Source organism: Cyclopterus lumpus, chromosome 7 (assembly GCF_009769545.1).
Source record: "Cyclopterus lumpus isolate fCycLum1 chromosome 7, fCycLum1.pri, whole genome shotgun sequence".
NCBI classification, from domain to species: Eukaryota; Metazoa; Chordata; class Actinopteri; order Perciformes; family Cyclopteridae; genus Cyclopterus; species Cyclopterus lumpus.
The window spans coordinates 1,282,067-1,302,616 of record NC_046972.1 but is presented as its reverse complement, the minus strand read 5'-3'; the positions used below and the strand labels follow the sequence as shown (position 1 = coordinate 1,302,616).

Below are 20,550 nucleotides of genomic sequence, written 5' to 3'. Positions count from 1 at the left end.
TCCATCCACAGTCTAACGGCCAGACTGAGCGCAAGAACCAGGAGATGGAGACAGCTGTTTGGTCTTCGAGACTCCAGCATCCTGATCCCAGCAGCTCCTGCTGGTGGAGTATGCCCAAAACACCCTGACCAGCTCTGCCACTGGAATGTCCCCGTTTCAGTGTGCCTGGAGGAGGTTTCCTGCCCCTCGGTCCAGGCTTTCATCCGCCGCTGCCACCGTACCTGGGCCAAGGCCAACCGTTACTCCGGTGCAGCCAACCTGCGGCGCTCCAAAGCCCCATCTACCAGGTTGGCCAGAAGGTGTGGCTATCGACCAGAGACCTACCTTTGCGAGTAGAGGCAAAGAAGTTGGCACCCAGGTTCATCGGACCATTCGATGCTGGGTCCCGGCCCGACACATCCTGGATGCCCCTCTCATGAGAGAGTTTCACCGCAGCCAGCCTGATCAGCCCTCGAAGGGCTCTGGGCCCAAGGGGGCTACCCTGCCAGACTGCCAGGATTATTATTTGTTACCTCTGTTTCGTGAGTCGTGTTTTGGGTCCCTGGTTTTCACCCTGTGACATTACCCAAACATGCACAAAAGTGCAAGGGCCTGTACATCGCTGTTTGCAGCTTTAATTTACACATGCCTTTGTAAGGGTAGGTTTCGGCGTTTTCCAAAAAAGGCCATTTGGAGACTGCAAAGGACCATTAGTAACCGCTGTTCATTCTGTACACATGACATCTATTGTTTCTGTCCATCCGGGTTGTATTGTAAAGCCCTCTGAAGCAAATTTGTGGTATTGGTCTATACAAAATAAACTGAAAAAACCACGGTCACATACCTATGCTAAAAAGGCTTATAGTCTTGCACACTTCAAAAGGTACTATCAGTATTGCCGACACAGAGTAACTGAAGCATAAACGCATTATAGTGGTTACTCACTGACACACAGCCGGTCTGGAACCAGCTTCCACTTTCAGTCTGGGAGGCAGACACAGTCACCTCATTCAAGAATAGACTTAAGACTTTCCTGTTTGATAGTGCTTATAGTTAGGGCTGAATCAGGTTTGCCCTGGTCGAGCCCCTTGATATGCTGCTATAGGCTTATAGGCTGTTGGGGTATGTTTTAGGATACACTGAGCACCTATCTCCTCTTCTCTCTCTCCTTATGGATGAATTTACATCTCTCCATTGCACCTTATTAACTCTGCTTCCTCCCCGGAATCGTTGTGACTTCACGTCTCATAGGGTCCATTGGACCTGGAGGTGTCTGATGCCTGGTGAGCCGGCCTCCCGCGTTGGCCCTGCTGATGCGCCCCTGCTGATGCGCCCCGCCCCCCCTCCTCTCTACCTCCTTCTGTTTCATGGATTGGAGTTCCATTCATACATTGTCATTCATGTAATGTGTTTATGTAACTTTGTAAATGCTGTTCATTCTGTACACATTACATCTATTGCTTCTGTCCATCCGGGGAGAGGGATCCTCCTCTGTTGCTCTCCTGAAGGTTTCTTCCCTTTTTTCCCTGTGAAAGGTTATTTTTGTGGAGTTTTTCCTGATCCGATGTGAGGTCCTGGGACAGGGATGTCGTATGTGTACAGATTGTAAAGCCCTCTGAGGCAAATTTGTAATTTGTGATATTGGGCTATACAAAATAAACTGAATTGAAGCTGTCTGCCCTTATGCAGTGACTTCCCTGTTTGGGCTCTCAACCTAACCCCTGAAGTAGCATATTGTTTTTGCCGTCATTTCATTGTCTATACGAAACGCTAGTCATACGAACCTTCGGTCACAATGGGCGCAGTCCTGGCACGAAAAAAGAGGAGCAGGCACTTTCCTTCTATGCAGACTCTCATTGGCTATTGAAGGCTGAAGAGGACATGCCAATCCTATTGGGTCAAGTGAGGTGTCAATCGAAAGGTCAGAGTACGGCAAACATATTGATAGCAAGTTTTCGGGGTGGTGCGTGAACGGGAGTTAGGACCTAAGTAATGAGGCATATTGGCAGCTGATTTGAAATGATGCAACAGAAGTCCGTGGATATTTATGGATGTAATCACGTGTTTGGACTAAATCTTTTACTAGATTGGATGGTCTGGACCTTTGCCAACGTAATGTTATCGATCTATGGCTCACCATGAGGCTTTATTGGTTTGTTGCCTAGCTTTTTATATTATTTGCTTGTTTTTTGTTGTCCGACAGGCGTTGATTGTAGCTGCTGTTGTGATCCTATCTTGAAATGATTTGTAGCACTCGAATTACAAGAATCGCAGCTTTCTTGCAACAGTAACTAACTATAAATAGCAATTGTGTACAGTGTCCAGTTAGTACAGTCTGCTTTAGGTTTTAAGACATAGCACCAATTACCTAATCTTTACACTTTTTGTTTTGTATTACAATAACTTGACATATTACAAAAGTACAAATTATAAGTCATTAATAAATACATGCCTGTACTTGTGTACATTTTTACGTCACGGCGTTAACAGGTTGTTCATCAACCATCTCATACATTCAATAGTAATCTGGAAAACTTTTTTTTTTAAAAGCGAAGTTGACTTTTTGAATCTCAACTAATAAGCTGAAATGTTCCTCGATCAAAAGTGTTACCACATTTTGAATATCTATGTACTACACATGGCAGAATTGACAAGAAAGATAACTTAGATTTTGAAAGTCTAATTGTCATAGAAGATAGGGAGGCATTGTCATGTGTACCGAGAGAGGACCCAAACGCCGACAACAGTGTAAGGAAATTGTATTCTTTCTCAAAACCGAGGAATCTCACAAAACAACAATGCTCAACGGGGATCTAAACGGGACTAACCGACACTGGGGCAGGAGACAAACAGGGTTTAAATACACTGGGAAGGAGCAGGTAATTAGACACAGGAGGAAACAATCAGGGTCAGGGCAGACAATCATAGGGACAGGAAGTGCAGGGAAATCAAGGACACGAGAGACAAGGACGTCAAAATAAAAAAGGGAACAAGACACAAAAACCCAAGATCGTGACATGCATGTTTATATCACACTCACCTAATCCAAGACACGACACCCTCAGCCCTGATTTGCCTAGATTTCTGTTGACAAAAGAATCACAGTCCAGTGAGAACAGCAAATCTCATAGCATCACATTATATATTCAAGTACAGTAAAGGGAAAATCCAGCAAATGGCTTTAAAGCTGTCTCCTTCTGAGCAGCACAATTAAATACACTGGTATACTATATATAGCCCCCCCTCCTCTCTACATCCTTCTGTTTTATGGATTGGAGGTCCATTCATACATTATCAGATTAAACACATTACATTATCATGCAATGTGTTTATGTAACTCTGTAATGCTGTTCATTCTGTACACATGCCATCTATTGCATCTGTCCACCCGGGGAGAGGGATCCTCCTCTGTTGCTCTCCTGAAGGTTTCTTCCCTTTTTTCCCTGTGAAAGGTTATTTTTGGGGAGTTTTTCCTAATCCGATGTGAGGTCCTGGGACAGGGATGTCGTATGTGTACAGATTGTAAAGCCCTCTGAGGCAAATTTGTAATTTGTGATATTGGGCTGTACAAAATAAACTAAATTGAATTATATCATAAATAATACATCTACAATTGATCAGTCAAACACAAATGCCAATCAGTTGTGTGACTTTCTACATCAGAATAGTTTATTTGAGGAGTTTCAGTCAGGATTTAGAAAACACCACAGCACAGAGACGGCACTGGTTAAAATTACAAATGACCTTCTAATTGCATCAGATAAAGGACTCATCTCTGTACTTGTCTTGTTAGACCTTAGTGCTGCGTTCGACACCATTGACCATGACATCTTATTACAGAGACTGATTAGTCGATTGGCATTTCAGGTAAATCCTGATTGGTTTAAATCCTATTTATCAGCTCGATCTCAATTTGTATTTGTAAACGATGACATATATATATACATACACATACACATATACATATATATACACACACACATATATATATATACACACACATATATACATACATATATATATATATATACACACATATATATATATACATATATACATATACATATATACATATATATATACATATATATACACACATACATATATATATATAGCACTCCAGGCCAAACAACACCTCACAGCACCCCACCCCCCAACTTGTCCCATAACCAGGTGAGGAAAGAACAGAGGAGGATGAGGCCACGGGTCCAGACGACATCAGCTCAAGGCTCCTCAAATCCTGCGCAGACCAGCTCTGCGGGATAGTGGAGCACGTCTTAAACTTGAGCTTGGGGAAAGAATCACAGCTTTGGAAGACATCCTGCGTGGTACCAGTACCAAAGACCCAGCAGTCCAAGGACTTCAACAGCTTCAGGCCAATGGCTTTAACATCCCACCTGATGAAGACCCTGGAGAGGTTGGTCCTTGTCCGTCTTCATCTTCTGGTGAGCTCATCTCTGGACCCACTTCAGCTTGCTTACCAGTCTGGCATCGGGGTGGATGATGCGGTCATCTGCCTGCTTCACAGATGCCTTTCTCACCTGGAAAACGCTGGAAGCACTGTGAGAGTCATGTTTTTCGACTTCCCCAGTGGCTTCAACACCATCCAATTCAATTCTGTTTATTTTGTATAGCCCAATATCATGAAATTACAAATTTGCCTCAGAGGGCTTTACAATCTGTACACATACGACATCAGCAGGGCCAACGTGGCAGGCCGGCTCACCAGGCATCAGACACCGCCAGGTCCAATGGACCCTATGAGATGTGAAGTCACAAAGACTCCAAGGAGGAAGCAGAGTTAATAAGGTGCAATGGAGAGATTTAAATTCATCCATAAGGAGAGAGAGAAGAGGAGATAGGTACTCAGTGTATCCTAAAACATCCCCCAGCAGCCTATAAGCCTATAGCAGCATATCTAGGAGCTTGAGTCCAGGTCAAAGATAACGCAGAGATCCTTTACAGTGGTGTTGGATGCCAGGGCAATGCCATCTACAGAAACCACATAACCAGGTAATTGATCTCTGAGGTGTTCAGGGCCCAGTAAAATAACTTCAGTGTTGTCTGAGTTTAACATCAGGAAGTTGCAGGTCATCCATGTTTTTATGTCTTTAAGACATTCTTGAATTTTAGCGAGTTGGTTGGTCTCCTCTGGTTTGATCGATAGATATAATTGAGTATCATCTGCATAGCAATGAAAGTTTATGGAGTGTTTCCTGATAATGTTGCCCAAAGAAAGCACATATAAGGTAAATAAAATTGGTCCAAGCACAGAACCTTGTGGAACTCCGTGATTAACGTTGGTGGTCATTGAGGCTTCATCGTTTACAAATACAAATTGAGATTGATCTGATAAATAGGATTTAAACCAACTTAGTGCGGTACCTGAAATGCCAATCGACTGATCCAGTCTCTGTAATAGGATGTCATGGTCAATGGTGTTGAACGCAGCACTAAGGTCTAATAATACCAGTACGGAGATGAGTCCTTTATCAGCACTAAGGTCTAACAAGACCAGTACAGAGATGAGTCCTCTATCAGCACTAAGGTCTAATAATACCAGTACGGACATGAGTCCTTTATCTGATGCAATTAGGAGGTCATTTGTAATTGTCACCAGTGCTGTCTCTGTGCTGTGGTGTTTTCTAAATCCTGACTGAAACTCCTCAAATAAACTATTCTGATGTAGAAAGTCACACAACTGATTTGCGACTACTTGCTCAAGGATCTTATAGAGGAAGGGAAGGTTAGAGATCGGTCTGTAGCTAGCCAACACCTCTGGATTAAGAGTGGGCTTTTTCAGGAGAGGTTTAATTACAGCTAGGGAATGTGGTACATGCCCTGTTAGCCAGGTCAGGTATGGGGCATGCGCCAAGGCAGCGCGTTACGGCGCCCTGTTAGCAAAGACACATTAACAATATCCAACAGAGAGGTGCCAATTAAAGGCAACACGTCTTTAAGCAGCCTCGTTGGGATGGGGTCTGTTACCACCTAGCTCACGGCTAGTAATAAAAAGGGAGGCCACACATTGATCTCACAAAACGCAACCTGTTTATTGCCACAACAACCCAAAAAGCTCCAAGCAGCACAGGACAAGGCTGGTGCAGCAGGCCCTGCTGAGTGGTAGCATCATGGAGAGAGAGCGAGACACGCCGCCTTTTATGCCCTCTCGGAGCTCCTCCCACCAGGAAGCCTTGTTAGGCCGGGGACCCAGCTGCAGAGTGAGAGGGTCGTCACAGGTCCAAGAGACAGGTAGACGGTTTAGAAGTAGAAATCGTTGAAGACAATTGGTCTAGGTTAATGGGAGAGAAACCATCCAAATATACACCAGGGCATACAGCTGTTTCCAAGGCCTCTTGAGGACAGATCGGCACTGGCTGAGGGCAAGAGATCATCAATCTTGCCTTTAATAGTTAAAATCTTTTCATTAAAGAAGTTCATGAAGTCATTACAACTGAGGTCTATAGGAATACACGGCTCCACAGAGCTGTGACTGTCAGCCTGGCTACAGTGCTAAAGAGAAACCTGGGGTTGTTCTTATTAGGGTCCTTGTGACGACTTTGTCGTAGAGGAACCTATTGTTTTTCTTTTTTTTCTCTGTAGCCCCCCCTCTCAGTTGCTGTTTTAGTCAGGGGCCTCCTACTTTCCCTCTGTTTGCATGGGAGGTGCACTGAAAAAGGGTCTACTCAAATTCTCACTATAGCCTACTGTTGATGTGGGCTCAACCCCCATGCATTTATATAAATATATATCCTGGGTTAAACTCCTTGTGTCCTTTATAAATATAGCAGGTTGCTAACCCTGGAATTCTATCAAGACACGGGATTAACACACATTAACATTTATTCTTATACAAAACAATACGCATAACAGAAACACACACTCATACCCGGGCGTTAACAGTCTGTGCTAGGGTACCCTAGGCTGGCGCGCTTGTTGGAGCTCATGTTAATCCTCCTCATCTGCGGGGTCAGTAGTCACGGTCCTCAGAGAGAGCGATTGATGCAGTCCTACTAAAACCAGCTGGTCCCCTCTGGAAGCGCGATGATCCCCGGAACCTCCGTCCTGCCTCCCCTCTTCTCGCCGGCTACGTCGTCCTCAAGGAACCCCTCACGGGTTAACCGTCAGCTGGTCCGCCGCACTCCGACCGCGCTTTCAACCCGGCTCACTGTCCTCCGTGTAGCTGCTCCTCGACGCCAATCCCAAACCCTCCGTTCACTCTTCCGCTAACACACCTGTTCCCCCACTCTCGAAATCATCACCCGAACTCTAGCTTCACCTCCCCTTTATCTTCACTCACCTCCCTCCTTCTTATTGGCTCCCCACCCTCTGGACACCTGAACCAGCTCAGAAAAGTCGGGACACAACAGACCTCATAACAAAACGCACCACCACACACATGTAATCAAATCAGCAGGGCGCTACATCTCTAAGGAATGTTGCCCTTTTGGGGCCTTTATCATATCCCAAACGTTCTTAAATTTCACATGCATATCAGGACCGACGAAAAACACAACATTTTGGCAAACTCGCATTTTGATATATCGAGTCTAGTGTCATTCTCAATGAGCCTGTAGCACTATCGACAAGATGTTCAATCTGGGACGGACTAAAGTTAGCACAGGAGTCCTCCGTCACATTGAGAGGTGGTATTGAATCAAATGCAAAAGGAATCGCTTCTTTAAATTTAGCTACAGCACTGTCAGTTAGTTAAACTTTTGACTAACGGTGTATACTCCGGTAGTATAAACTCAAAAGTTATGAGGTAATGGTCTGACAGAAGAGGGTTCTAAGGGAAGACCTTCAAATGCTCAATGTCAATGCCATATGCAAGAACACGGTCGAGGGTGTGGCCAAAGCAGTGAGTGGGTTTCTGTACTCTGACAGAAGTCAATCGTGTCCAACAATGAGCTAAATGCAGCACTAAGGCAATCATTATCAACATTACATGAATATTAAAATCTCCTACAATAATAACCTTATCAGTTTTAAAGACTAAACTTGATAGAAACTCTAAAAATTCAGATAGAAATTCAGAATATGGACCTGGTGGACTGAGTATTAATATGACTTGGAGGAGTTGATTCATTTAGGCTGACATATTCTTCATGGCTTATTCAGGTTTCATTAAGACACAATAAATCAATAAGATTGTCTGATATTTAAACATTTACTAATACAGCTTTAGATGACAGAGATCTAATATTTAGGAGTCCACATTTAATTATCCTGTTTTGTTGCACTGTTGCGCTAGTGTTGTTAACCTTTATGAGGTTACTTTTGATTTAATTAATTTAAGTGGCCGTGGGACAGACACAGTCTCTATAGAGTTATGGTTAAGGGTGGGTAACTGCTCGAATGGAAGTGCAGAGATCCAGACTTTGATTCTGAGGGACAAGCTGGAGCAGACCGGGGTTGACCACCACCTCACTGCATGGATCCTGGACTACCTCACAAACTGTCCACCGTATGTGCGCATACGGGAGTGTGAGTCAGACCGGGTGTCCTGCAGCACAGGGGCCCCAACAAGGAACCGTTCTGGCACCATTCCTCTTCACCATTTACACCTCGGACTTCAAATACAACTCTGATAACGGCCACATACAGAAGTTCTCTGATGACTGCAATCGTCGGCCTCTTTTCCACCGCCGCCGATGACAGGGAATACAGGGAACTTAACCAGGACTTCATAGAATGATGCCAGCGGAACCGCCTTCAGATCAACTCTGGTAAAACCAAAGAACTGGTGGTGGGCTTCCGCCGGAGTAAACGCTCTCCCCTGGAACCAGTGAACATCCAGGAAATGGACATTGAGATTGTAAAATCTGGGTGTTCACTTGAACAAAAAAATTGACTGGTCTTACCACACACTTTATAAAAAAGGGAAATAGCAGGCTCTTTCTGCTGAGGAGACTGCAGGGAGCACTCCTGAAGACCTTCTTTGACTCAATGGTGGCATCAGCCATCTTCTATGGAGTGGTCTTCTGGAGCAGCAGCATGGGTTGGTCTCCGCTAGCCACCACTGCACCAGGTGGACCTCCATTCCCCGGGCAGGATCGTCAGGCTAACGGGCTGATAGCCCCTCCAGGCTACCACTCTCTACTCACCGGACTGCTGCCATCTTCCCGCTGGTATGCTGTGGATCATCTCGCTGATTCTCCTGGGCTGCACATCGCTTCCCATCTCGCGGACGGCGGGCTCTCGGTCACAGGCTGGCGCTAGCTTAACACTACTACTCCGCCACCGGACCATGCCGCTGCTGTACTCCGCGTTGGAGCTTCGCGGCTTTGACAACCACCTGCACCCGGACTACATGGACATTCTGAAACAACATGGAATACTTTGCCGAGGCCATCCTTCACACAGAAGCTCTGGCCGCATGTTCACCTACAACTTCACGTCCCAAAACTCCATTCCATCCCTCTGGTCCTGTCGCAATCGTACTTCCTTGTTACGTCATCACAACGTACCACACGTGAATTGGTCCAATCTCCGTCACCTTCCTCAGTCCTCACAGCCTATCACAACGCAACGTCACCTGAAACTGGCCTTGCTCAACACCCGCTCACTCAATAACAAAAGCCTCATTCTGAATGAATTCATAACGGACAGTAATCTTGATTTTCTCTGCCTCACTGAAACATGGCATAAACCCCTGGACTATTTCTCACTAAACCAGACCACCCCCACAGGATTCACATACACAGATAAACCTCGTCCAGAGGGGCGGGAGGTGGTGTTGCTGCTGTCCACCAGGAGGACATTAACGCTCTCATCTCAGCCCGGACCACCTACTACTCACACCTCATACACGCTGGCTCCTCCAACCCAAAGGCTCTCTTCTCAACAATAAACAAGCTTCTCAAACCCAGGGACAACACCTCCAAATCCTTTACAGTCGACAAGTGCAACTCTTTCCTTTCATTTTTCAATACAAAAATTGATATAATTTACAGCAACCTGAAGACCTCACCTGCCCTTTCCATCTCTCCACCCGCCCTCCCCATATTCACCCCTCAGCCTCTTTCTCAGTTCTCCCCTGTCCCTTTGGAGCTCTCTTCATTCACAACAGGAATGAGAAGCTCCACCTGTATCCTTGATCCCATACCATCTACTCTCACCAAGGAATGTCTCCCAGCCATCGCTCCACTCATAGCAATAATCAACTCCTCCCTCAACTCCGGCTCAGTCCCCGACACACTTAAACTGGCTGCTGTCACCCCCATCCTCAAGAAACCTGGACTCGACCCTGAGACCATGAGCAATTTCCGGCCCATCTCAAATCTTCCCTTCCTGTCAAAAATACTGGAACGCGTCGTCGCTGCACAACTCAAAACCCACCTCATTTCCAACGATCTGTTCGAGCCATTTTAATCTGGTTTCCGCTCACAGCACAGCACGGAAACAGCCCTTCTCAAAGTCACCAATGACCTCCTCCTCTCCTCAGACTCTGGCCACCTCAACATTCCTTCTCCTGGATCTCACTGCAGCCTTCGACACCATCAACCACAACATCCTTTTCTCCCGCCTCGAATCGTCCCTCGACATCTTAACTGCTCTCTCCTGGCTCAAATCATATCTAACAAACAGACAACAATTCATCAGCATCAACAACTGCACCTCCTCCACTGCTCCTCTGTCTCAGGGCGTCCCCAAGGGTTCGGTGCTTGGTCCTCTTCTGTTCATCCTCTACCTGCTCCCTCTTGGTAACATCATACGTCATCACGGTCTCCTTTTCCACTGCTACGCTGATGATGTCCAGCTCTACATCTCCACAAAAGCCATTACCACTACTACTCACTCCACTCTGACAAACTGCCTCACTGACATTAAATCATGGATGCAAACCAATTTTCTCAAACTCAACTGTGATAAATCGGATATGATCATCATCGGCCCCAAATCTCTCACCAAAACCAGTCACAACTTCTGCCTCACCATTGACAACTCCACTCTGTCTCCCTCCCCACACGTCCGCAACCTCGGAGTCATGTTTGACAGCAACCTCTCATTTGAACATCACATTAAACAAATCACCAGAACCTCCTTCCACCTAAAAAACATTGCCCGTCTCCGCCCATCACTTTCCTCATCTACTGCTGAAACTTTAATCCACGCCTTCATCACCTCCAGAATTGACTATTGCAATAGTATTCTTTATGGCGCATCTTCCAAAATCCTAAACAAACATCCAGAACTCTGCTGCTCGCCTGCTCACCCACTCCCGTTGCCGTGATCACATCACCCCTGTTCTCCAGAGCCTTCACTGGCTCCCCATCCCACAACGGATTCAATACAAAATCCTTCTCCTCACTCACAAAGCCCTCCATAATCAGGCCCCCTCCTAGCTCACAGACCTGCTCCACTACCACACTCCATCCCGTCAGCTCCGCTCCTCTGATGCCAATCTCCTGTCCATCCCACATAGGACCAGGCACCGGACGTGGGGGGACAGAGCCTTCTCCATATCTGCCCCCTCCCTCTGGAACTCTCTCCCCAAACTCATCCGAGACTGCACTGATCTTTCCTCATTCAAATCGCAAATAAAAACCCACCTGTTCAGAACTGCTTTTAATGTGTGATTGTTTGTTTTTGGATACAAGCGGCCGAAATGAGCTTCCTCCGTAGGGTGGCCGGGCTCAGCCTTAGAGATAGGGTAAGGAGCTCGGACATCAGGGGGGAGCTTGGAGTCGAGTCGCTGCTCCTTCGTGTCGAAAGGAGTCAGCTGAGGTGGTTCGGGCATCTAGTCAGGATGCCTCCTGGACGCCATTAGAGGTTTTCCAGGCACGTCCAACTGGTAGGAGGCCCCGGGGAAGACCGAGGACACGCTGGAGGGATTATATCTCCCGGCTGGCCTTGGAACGCCTCGGGATCCCCCAGAATGAGCTGGAAAGTGTTGCGGGTGAGAGGGAAGCCTGGGTCGGCCTGCTGAACCTGCTGCCACTGCGACCCGACCCCGGATAAGCGGCTGATAATGGATGGATGGATGTTTGTTTTTGTTTTCTTATCAGGGTCCGAGCGAATCAGAAAGTCCCAATTTATTTGTTTTACCTGTATTTGAGCTATTCTTATTTATTTATTTTTAGCTTTTAGGATGTTTTAATTATGTGAAGTGTCTTTGAGTATTATGAAAAGTGCTATATAAATTAAATGCATGCATTATTATTATTATGTTTGACAACAACCTCTCATTTGAACATCACATCAAACAAATCACGAGAACCTCCTTCTTCCACCTAAAAAACATTGCCCGTCTCCGCCCATCACTTCCCTCATCTGCTGCTGAAACTTTAATCCACGCCTTCATCACCTCCAGAATTGACTATTGCAATAGTATTCTTTATGGCACATCTTCCAAAATCCTAAACAAACTCCAATACATCCAGAACTCTAGGGCCAACACATAGAACCAAGCACCGGACGTGGGGTGACAGAAAGTCCCTATTTATTTGTTTTACCTGTATTTTAGCTATTCTTATTTATTTATTTTTAGCTTTTAGGATGTTTTAATTATGTGAAGTGTCTTTGAGTATTATGAAAAGCGCTATATGAATTAAATGCATTATTATTATTATTAGATGTAGTCCCTGCACACAGATTTTATAAGAATAATATAATATCGTGGCTTTTTTGGTTGACATCACTAGACACCTGAATTAACTGAATTTAAAGCTACAAGGCAAAGACAACTAATAATAAATATTCTTGTGATATTATTTCTCTCTTTATTTAATTTGACAGTTAGTTGTTACATACAGACGTGCATATTGGACTAAATCAAGTTAGACATTATTGTGATGTTCCGGACCTTTGAGTAAATTCTCTCTAACTGGACCTCGCTGAATTTGAGTTACCCCTGCTTTAAATGGTCTCTCAGACTGCTGGACCTGACAGTTGCCCAGAAGATGATTATTGACAACCTCCACAAGGAGGGTAAGCCAACAAAAGGTCATTACTAAAGAAGCTGGCTGTTCACATAGGGCTGTATATTAACGGAAAGTTGAGTGGAAGGAAAAAGTTTGATAGAAAAAGGTGCACAAGCAACAAGGAAAACAGCAGCCTTGTGAGGATTGTGAAACAAAGCCCATTCTAGAATTAGGGGGAGATTCCCAAGTAGTGGAATGCAGCTGGAGTCAGTGCTTTAAGACCCACCACATTCCTTGTGTCAAGCCACTTCTGAACCAGAAGCGTCTTACCTGGTGTGACAGGTTTGAGTCTCGGGCAGGCACAAAAGAGGGCAACACACACACAATCTTGAGGGCAGTAACAGGTTTTATTAATTTCAGTCCTGTTTCTGCTTGCGAACGCTACAGGTATCTGCTCTCCCTCCTTGTTCCCCATCTACTCCTGCTCTTATATGGAAGACACAAACACACCCAATTGACTCCAGCTGAGGCTGATTTACACATCACAGCACCTTTCCCTGAACCACAGCCCCGCTCCACCCACTCTGCAGCTGAGCCTAACCACACCCCACTGCCACACCTGGACTACGAGAAAAAATACTAGATTGTTGCTCAATGGTCCAAAGGACTCTTTTCAGATGACAAGTACATTTTGCATTTCATTTAGAAATCAGGGCTGCACGGTGGTGTAGTGGCTAGCACTGTCGCCTCACAGCAAGAGGGCCGCGGGTTCAATTCCCGGTCGGAGCGGTCCTTCTGTGTGGAGTTTGCATGTTCTCCCCGTGGCAGCGTGGGTTCTCTCCGGGCTCTCCGGCTTCCTCCCACAGTCCAAAGACATGCTGCAGGTTAATTGATCTCTAAATTGCCCATAGGTGTGAATGTGAGAGTGAATGGTTGTATGTCCCTACATGTGCCCTCGATGGACTGGCGGCCTGTCCAGGGTGTCCCCTGCCTTCGCCCTATGTCAGCTGGGATAGGCTCCAGCGCCCCCGCGACCCTAATGAGGATAAGCGGTATTGAAAATGGATGGATGGATGGATTTAGAAATCAGGATCCCAGAGTCTGAAGTGAGAGTGGAGGCCGACAATCCTTGCTTGAGGTCAAGTGTGAAATGTCCACAATCAGTAATGATTTGGGGAGCCATTTTATCTGCTGGTGTTGGTCCACTGTGTTTCATCAAGTCCAAAGTTAGTGCAGCCATCTACCTAGACATTTTAGAGCACTTCATGCTTCCCTCTGCTTTATGGAGATGCTGATTTCCTTTTCCAGCAGGACCTGGCATCTGCCCAAATGTACCAATACCAGATTTCATGACCACGGTATCACTGTGCTTGATTGGCCAGAAAGCTCACCTGACCTAAACCCCATGGAGAATCTACAGGGTTTTGTCAAGTGGAAGATGAGAGACACCAGACCCAACAATGCAGAAGAGCTGAAGCCACTATCAAGACATCAGCAGTGCAACAGGCTGATCGCCTCCATGCCACACCATATTGAGGCAGTAATTCATGCAAAAAGAGACTTTTCAGTAGGCCAACATTTCTGTATTAAAAATATTTGTTTTAATTGGCCTTATGTTATTTTCTGGGGTTTTCATTAGCTGTAAGCCATAATCATCACAATTCAAATAAATAAACCTTTTAAATATATCACCCTGTGAGTATGTGTATAATTTTAAGAATTTGAAGTGATTCAAACATACCTCATATCTTCATAATAGAAAACAAGGTATGGACCAATAGACCCACGTACATGTTTAAACAAAGCAGGGGGTATAATATCTACATTGCTTGAGTAAGGTTTTTTACTCGATCTTGCAAGGAAATAGGAGAAAGCAGAAACAGCAATCGTTGAAACCGTAATTGTTGGTTGAGTTGAAATTGCGGAAAAGGCCTAATCAGAGATGCCAAAGGAACCATTGTATGAGGATACATTTAATAAATACATACATATTCATCTTACCTGTACATCATGCCAGTAGAATAAGCCATACTGTCCCGGAGTGAAACATGGTTCATTTTAAGAAAATCCTCCAGATTTTTGAGCTGAGCAGCTGCACGAACCGCTCTCAGCCGCTGAAACTCTGCAAACTGGCTACTGCGTTGCTGCTTCTCTTCCTGTTCCAGTGCTTGCTCTGACAGGAAACAGCTCAGACCACTGTGCACACTATCACTCATGGATGACAGGGACAATATCTTGCCTCCAGACCCACTATTCCCACTGCTGATGCTACTACTTCGACATATGCCACTGCTGTCCCGACTCCCGGGTGGCACCCCTCCACTGGCCCCAGGCTTGGTCATCTAGAAGTTAATGACAAAAAACAATCTGGTGTCACAATCAAACATTGTGTGATAGAGCCATTAAAAATAAATATCATCTGATCAGCAGAGAACTGCTGATTCATGTGGGAATCAACGCTAAAGCACTCCAATAGTTTAAGTTGACAAAATTGATTTAAAAAGTAGTTTATGGATTTTAAACAGCCATCATAAAAAACAGCAAGTGAAATTCAGTCAACCGGAGAACCCTATCCAAGTCCTCACAACCAATCACAAAACACTCCATGAAACTGGCTCTGTTCAACAGCCAGTCACTAAGCAACAAAAGCCTATTCAGCAAATAATTCATTACCAACAACAACCTTGATATTATCTGTCACAGTGAAACTCCTCCTGCCCCTTGGCCCTGACCTGGGCATGGCCTCCTGCCTCCTTGGCCCTGGGACAGGGATGTCGTATGTGTACAGATTGTAAAGCCCTCTGAGGCAAATTAGTAATTTGTTATTCTGGGCTATACAAAATAAACTGAATTGAATTGAATACAAACAGCCAGAGGGTAGAGATAGAGGAACAACAGCCGGACCAAGAACCTGGAGACATATCCAGACACTTAGCTAGTTGGATACGGTTGCTAACTTAAACAGCCAAATTGTGTTTATAAAATATTACTATTATTGGGTTATGGTGAAACTGTCCAACCCAAATTAAAACTAGGTTTCTCTCAGCAGAGGTCATCCGAGGCATCTTGGGATGCATCTTTTTCCCTTGCTGTTCCCCTGCACAGCTCATCCATCAGGTAAGGTGGGTGAATCATATTTATAGAGCTAGACCTCCTCCTCTCTACACTTTCTCACGGCTCTCTCCTGGGACGTAACTTCCCAGGAGAACCAGAGACGTGGGACATTGTGAGGCCGGGGCACAAGAGACCTCACAGGGGCACTCGCCCGAGGGGCGACCGGACACCGGGACCGGGAATCTAGTTGTTCCTTCTCTTCTTAGCCGAATCCTGTGGATCCATGGTCACCCCAGCAGACACAGCGCGCGGTAAAGCTACGTCTGAGCGTCATTGGCGAGCTCCGTAGTTTGCGCACACACTTCTGAGCGAGCATTGTTTCAAGCTAAAAAACCACAGCCACGTATGTAAAAACAAAAGGTACGGGAGCATTTAAGATCGTTTATCAAATGTAAAAAAAAAACAAGGGTTATTGAAAAATTACCATATTTACTGTACCGGACTGTGGATCAAAACACATAAATTGTTATTGAGAGAAATGTCAACAACAGACCGATTGCTTAATGAGACCAAATGATTGCAACCCTGCTTTGCAAAAGAAATGCATTTAATGAGACAGATGTTCTTTTATTGGAGTTTTTCAAACAACAGCGGGCTTCCCTTCACACAGGACTTCTGTAGGACCGTGTTGAACGGAAAGAGAAAAACCTTCACAAACACCAGCTTTAGAGCTATAGAGTATAATCGGCCGTTAAAATTGCATAAAAGTTGATTTATGCAATGTTGCTATTATAGGCATGCTACATAGACTTGGCTTACTGCCAGTGGCTAGATACATTATGGCAAAATGTAAATTATTTAAATACGCTTTGAGTTTTTTTTACCTGCTTCTAGCCCAACTCATTCTGGATATTTTTTGTTCATCAGCTGTTAAACAAAAGTTTCGCCCAACTAGAAGTCAGCCATTTATTATTTTTATGAATTTCTCATGAACCTTTTACCATATCCAGGCGCTGTACTCTAACTGTCCAATCCAAAGACCCTAGTGAATAAAATGCATCAAAAGTTTGTTGTTTTGTGAAAGCCTGTTGCCATGAAAGACAAAGGTTGTTTTGAGGGGCTAGAAATGCTCAAAACACACCCAACCATAACACACACATTTAAAGTCCTAAATGTAGTCATCATATATGATTTTAATGCTTCAGTGTGATCATTTGGCTCAGTAGTCCCCCCTAGGGGCGACTGTGGCTTAGTGGTGAATAGGGTCGTCCTTCAATCAGAGGATCGGTGTTCGATCCCCGGCTATGCTAGCCCATGTCGACATATCCGTGAGCAAGACACTTAACCACAAAATTGCTCCCGTAGCTGTGCCTACAGTGTATGAATGTGTATTAATGTTACTCCTGATGTTCAGGTGGAACCGTATCCACTGCCATCAGTGTATGGATCGGTGTGAATGATGTAATGTTAACGTGCTTTGAGTGGTTCCTAGAGTCTTCAAAATTAGGATGGGAGCGAGAGCCTTTAGTTATCAAGCTCCTCTTTTATGGAACCAGCTTTCACTTTCAGTCCGGGAGGCAGACACAGTCCCAACATTTAAGAGTAGACTTAAGACTTTCCTCTTTAATAGTGCTTATAGTTAGGGCTGAATCAGGGTTGCCATGGTCCAGCCCCTAGATATGCTGCTCTAGGCTTATAGGCTGCTGGGGGAAGTTTTAAAATGCACTGAGCAACTCTCTCCTCTTCTCTCTTTACTTATGGATGAATTTACATCTTTCCATTGCAGCTTACTAACTCTGCTTCCTCTCTGGAGTCTTTGCGACTTAACATCTCGTAGGGTCCATCAGACCTGGCTGTGTCTGATGCCTCTTGCCTGGTGAGCCGGCCTCCTGCCTTGGCCCTGCTGATGCGCCATGGCCCCTACTGAGGCGCCCCGCCCCCCTTCTCTCATGGATTGTGGAGGTTCATTCATACATTGTCATATTCATGTGATGTGTTTATGTAACTCTGTAATGCTGTTCATTCTGTACACATGATATATATTGCATCTGTCCATCCGGGGAGAGGGATCCTCCTCTGTTGCTCTTTTCCCTGTGAAAGGTTATTTTTGGTAAGTTTTTCCTGAACCGATGTGAGGTCCTGGGACAGGGATGTCGTATGTGTACAGATTGTAAAGCCCTCTGAGGCAAATTTGTAATTTGTGATATTGGGCTGTACAAAATAAACTGAATTGAATTGAGTGGTCAGAAGACAAGAAAAGTGCTTCATTTACCATTTACAAAATTCAACAATGCAGCACTCCCCATGAATTGTAACTAGATGTCTGACCTTTGGTAGACACATGTATCACATGTAGAAAAAAGAATAGTCTCTCGGGGTCCTGCTCTAATGTAGGCCATTTTGAATATTGCATGAATATCTCATGTTTTCTCAGATATAGGAGAACATTCCTGACCACTGCGATAAGACTGTACAATAAATCACCTTTGGCCAGATCCTCCTCAAATTGAACATCAATAAACCTTGCACCGCTATCACTATATACTTTAAAAGATGCATTGTATACATTTTTTATTTTATTTTTAATAAGTCAGTCGGAGAGAACCCTATTGAATTCGCTCGGATTCTGATTAGGGTCCGAGCGAAGTCAGTCCGAGAGGACCCTATTGAATTCGCTAGGGGTATTATTAAAGGTACGGAGAGACTGACAAAGTCAGTCCAAGAGGAACCTATTGAATTCGCTGGGATTCTTATTAGGGTCCGAGCGACTGACGAATTCGCTAGGGGTATTATTAAAGGTACAGAGCGACTGACGAAGTCAGTCCGAGAGGACCCTATTGAATTTGCTAGGGGTATTATTAGAGTCCGACCGACTGATATACTTAAGGTTATCTCCCACAAAAATGATCCGATCAACTTTAATCTTCTTTCCAGGATGATCTGAAGGCCTTGAAGATGATTATTCAGAAAAATTGACTTTTCACTTAAAATATATGGTCTACACTTCACATGTAATTTACACAACGTGGTCTACACTTCACGTTGAGACGCATGATGCATGTATATATATATTCACATTCTCATTGCGCCACCTACTGGCTCAACTGGAGTTGCTGGAATCTTCCCCAAACTTGTCATGCTTATTAAACTTATTAAATTAAACTACAACTCATATGAAAGCCTTGTTCTTAGTCTTTCACATCCAACCTGGAAAACATTACAGCCAATTATATTTGTTATACTGTACCGGCCACCAGGTCCATATGCAGCCTATTACTCATCAATAATAGAGAAAAATAAGAACAACCCCAGGTTTCTCTTTAGCACTGTAGCCAGGCTGACGGTCACAGCTCTGTGGAGCCGTGTATTCCTATAGACCTTAGTAGTAATGACTCCATGAACTTCTTCAATGAAAAGATTTTAACTATTAGAGGCAAGATGGATGATCTCCTGCCCTCAACCAGTGCCAATCTGTTCTCAAGAGGAATGGCCTTGGAAACGGATGTATGCCCTGGAGTATATTTGGATGGCTTTTCTCCCATTACTCTTGACCAATTGTCTTCAACGGTTTCTACTTCTAAGCCGTCTACCTGTCTCTTGGACCCCATCCCAACGAGGCTGCTTAAAGACGCGTTGCCTTTAATTGGCACCTCGCTGTTGGATATTGTTAATGTGTCTTTGCTAACAGGGCATGTACCACATTCCTTCAAAGTAGCTGTAATTAAACCTGAAAAAAAACACTCTTAATCCAGAGGTGTTGGCTAACTACAGACCGATCTCTAACCTCCCCTTCCTCTCTAAGATCCTTGAGAAAGTAGTCACAAATCAGTTGTGTGACTTTCTACATCAGAATAGTTTATTTGAGGAGTTCCAGTCAGGATTTAGAAAACACCACAGCACAGAGACAGCACTGGTGAAAATTACAAATGACCTCCTAATTGCATCAGATAAAGGACTCATCTCTGTACTTGTTTTGTTAGACCTTAGTGCTGCATTCGACACCATTGATCATGACATCCTATTACAGAGACTGGATCAGTCGATTGGCATTTCAGGTACCGCACTAAGTTGGTTTAAATCCTATTTATCAGATCGATTTCAATTTGTATTTGTAAACAATGAAGCCTCAATGACCACCAACGTTAATCACGGAGTTCCACAAGGTTCTGTGCTTGGACCAATTTTATTTACCTTATATATGCTTCCTTTGGGCAACATTATCAGGAAACACTCCATAAACTTTCATTGCTATGCAAATGATACTTAATTATATCTATCGATCAAACATTACATTACATGTCATTTAGCAGACGCTTTTATCCAAAGCGACTTACAATAAGTGCATTAAACCATGAGTCCAAACTCAGAACAAGAAGAATCAAACAAGTACAATTTCTTCAATAACGTTAAACTACAAAGTGTTATCCATAAGAGCCATTTAAGTGCTACTAAAGTGTTAAACTACAAAGTGCTATCAGTAAGAGAAATGTAAGTGCTACTAAGGCTCTACCTTCCCTATTCAAGGTATAGTCGAAAAAGATGCGTTTTTAGTTTGTGACGGAAGATGTAGAGACTTTCTGCTGTCCTGATGTCAATGGGGAGCTTGTTCCACCAATGAGGAGCCAGCACAGCAAACAGTCATGACTTTGTT

At 44.5% G+C, this 20,550-nt stretch overlaps 1 protein-coding gene across 1 annotated transcript in view; it reads right to left on the bottom strand.

The window, feature by feature from the left end:
• The window catches only part of LOC117733181 (voltage-gated potassium channel subunit beta-2-like), a 120,848-nt gene extending 105,661 nt beyond the window's left edge, over positions 1-15,187 (bottom strand). The window contains exons 1-2 of the mRNA XM_034536608.1: positions 14,847-15,187; positions 3,020-3,063 (exon numbers count right to left, since the gene is read on the bottom strand). Coding sequence (XP_034392499.1) covers positions 3,020-3,063; positions 14,847-15,187 — 385 coding nt within the window. The remainder of the gene's footprint in view (positions 1-3,019; positions 3,064-14,846) is intronic.
• Positions 15,188-20,550: the final 5,363 nt, after the last annotated feature.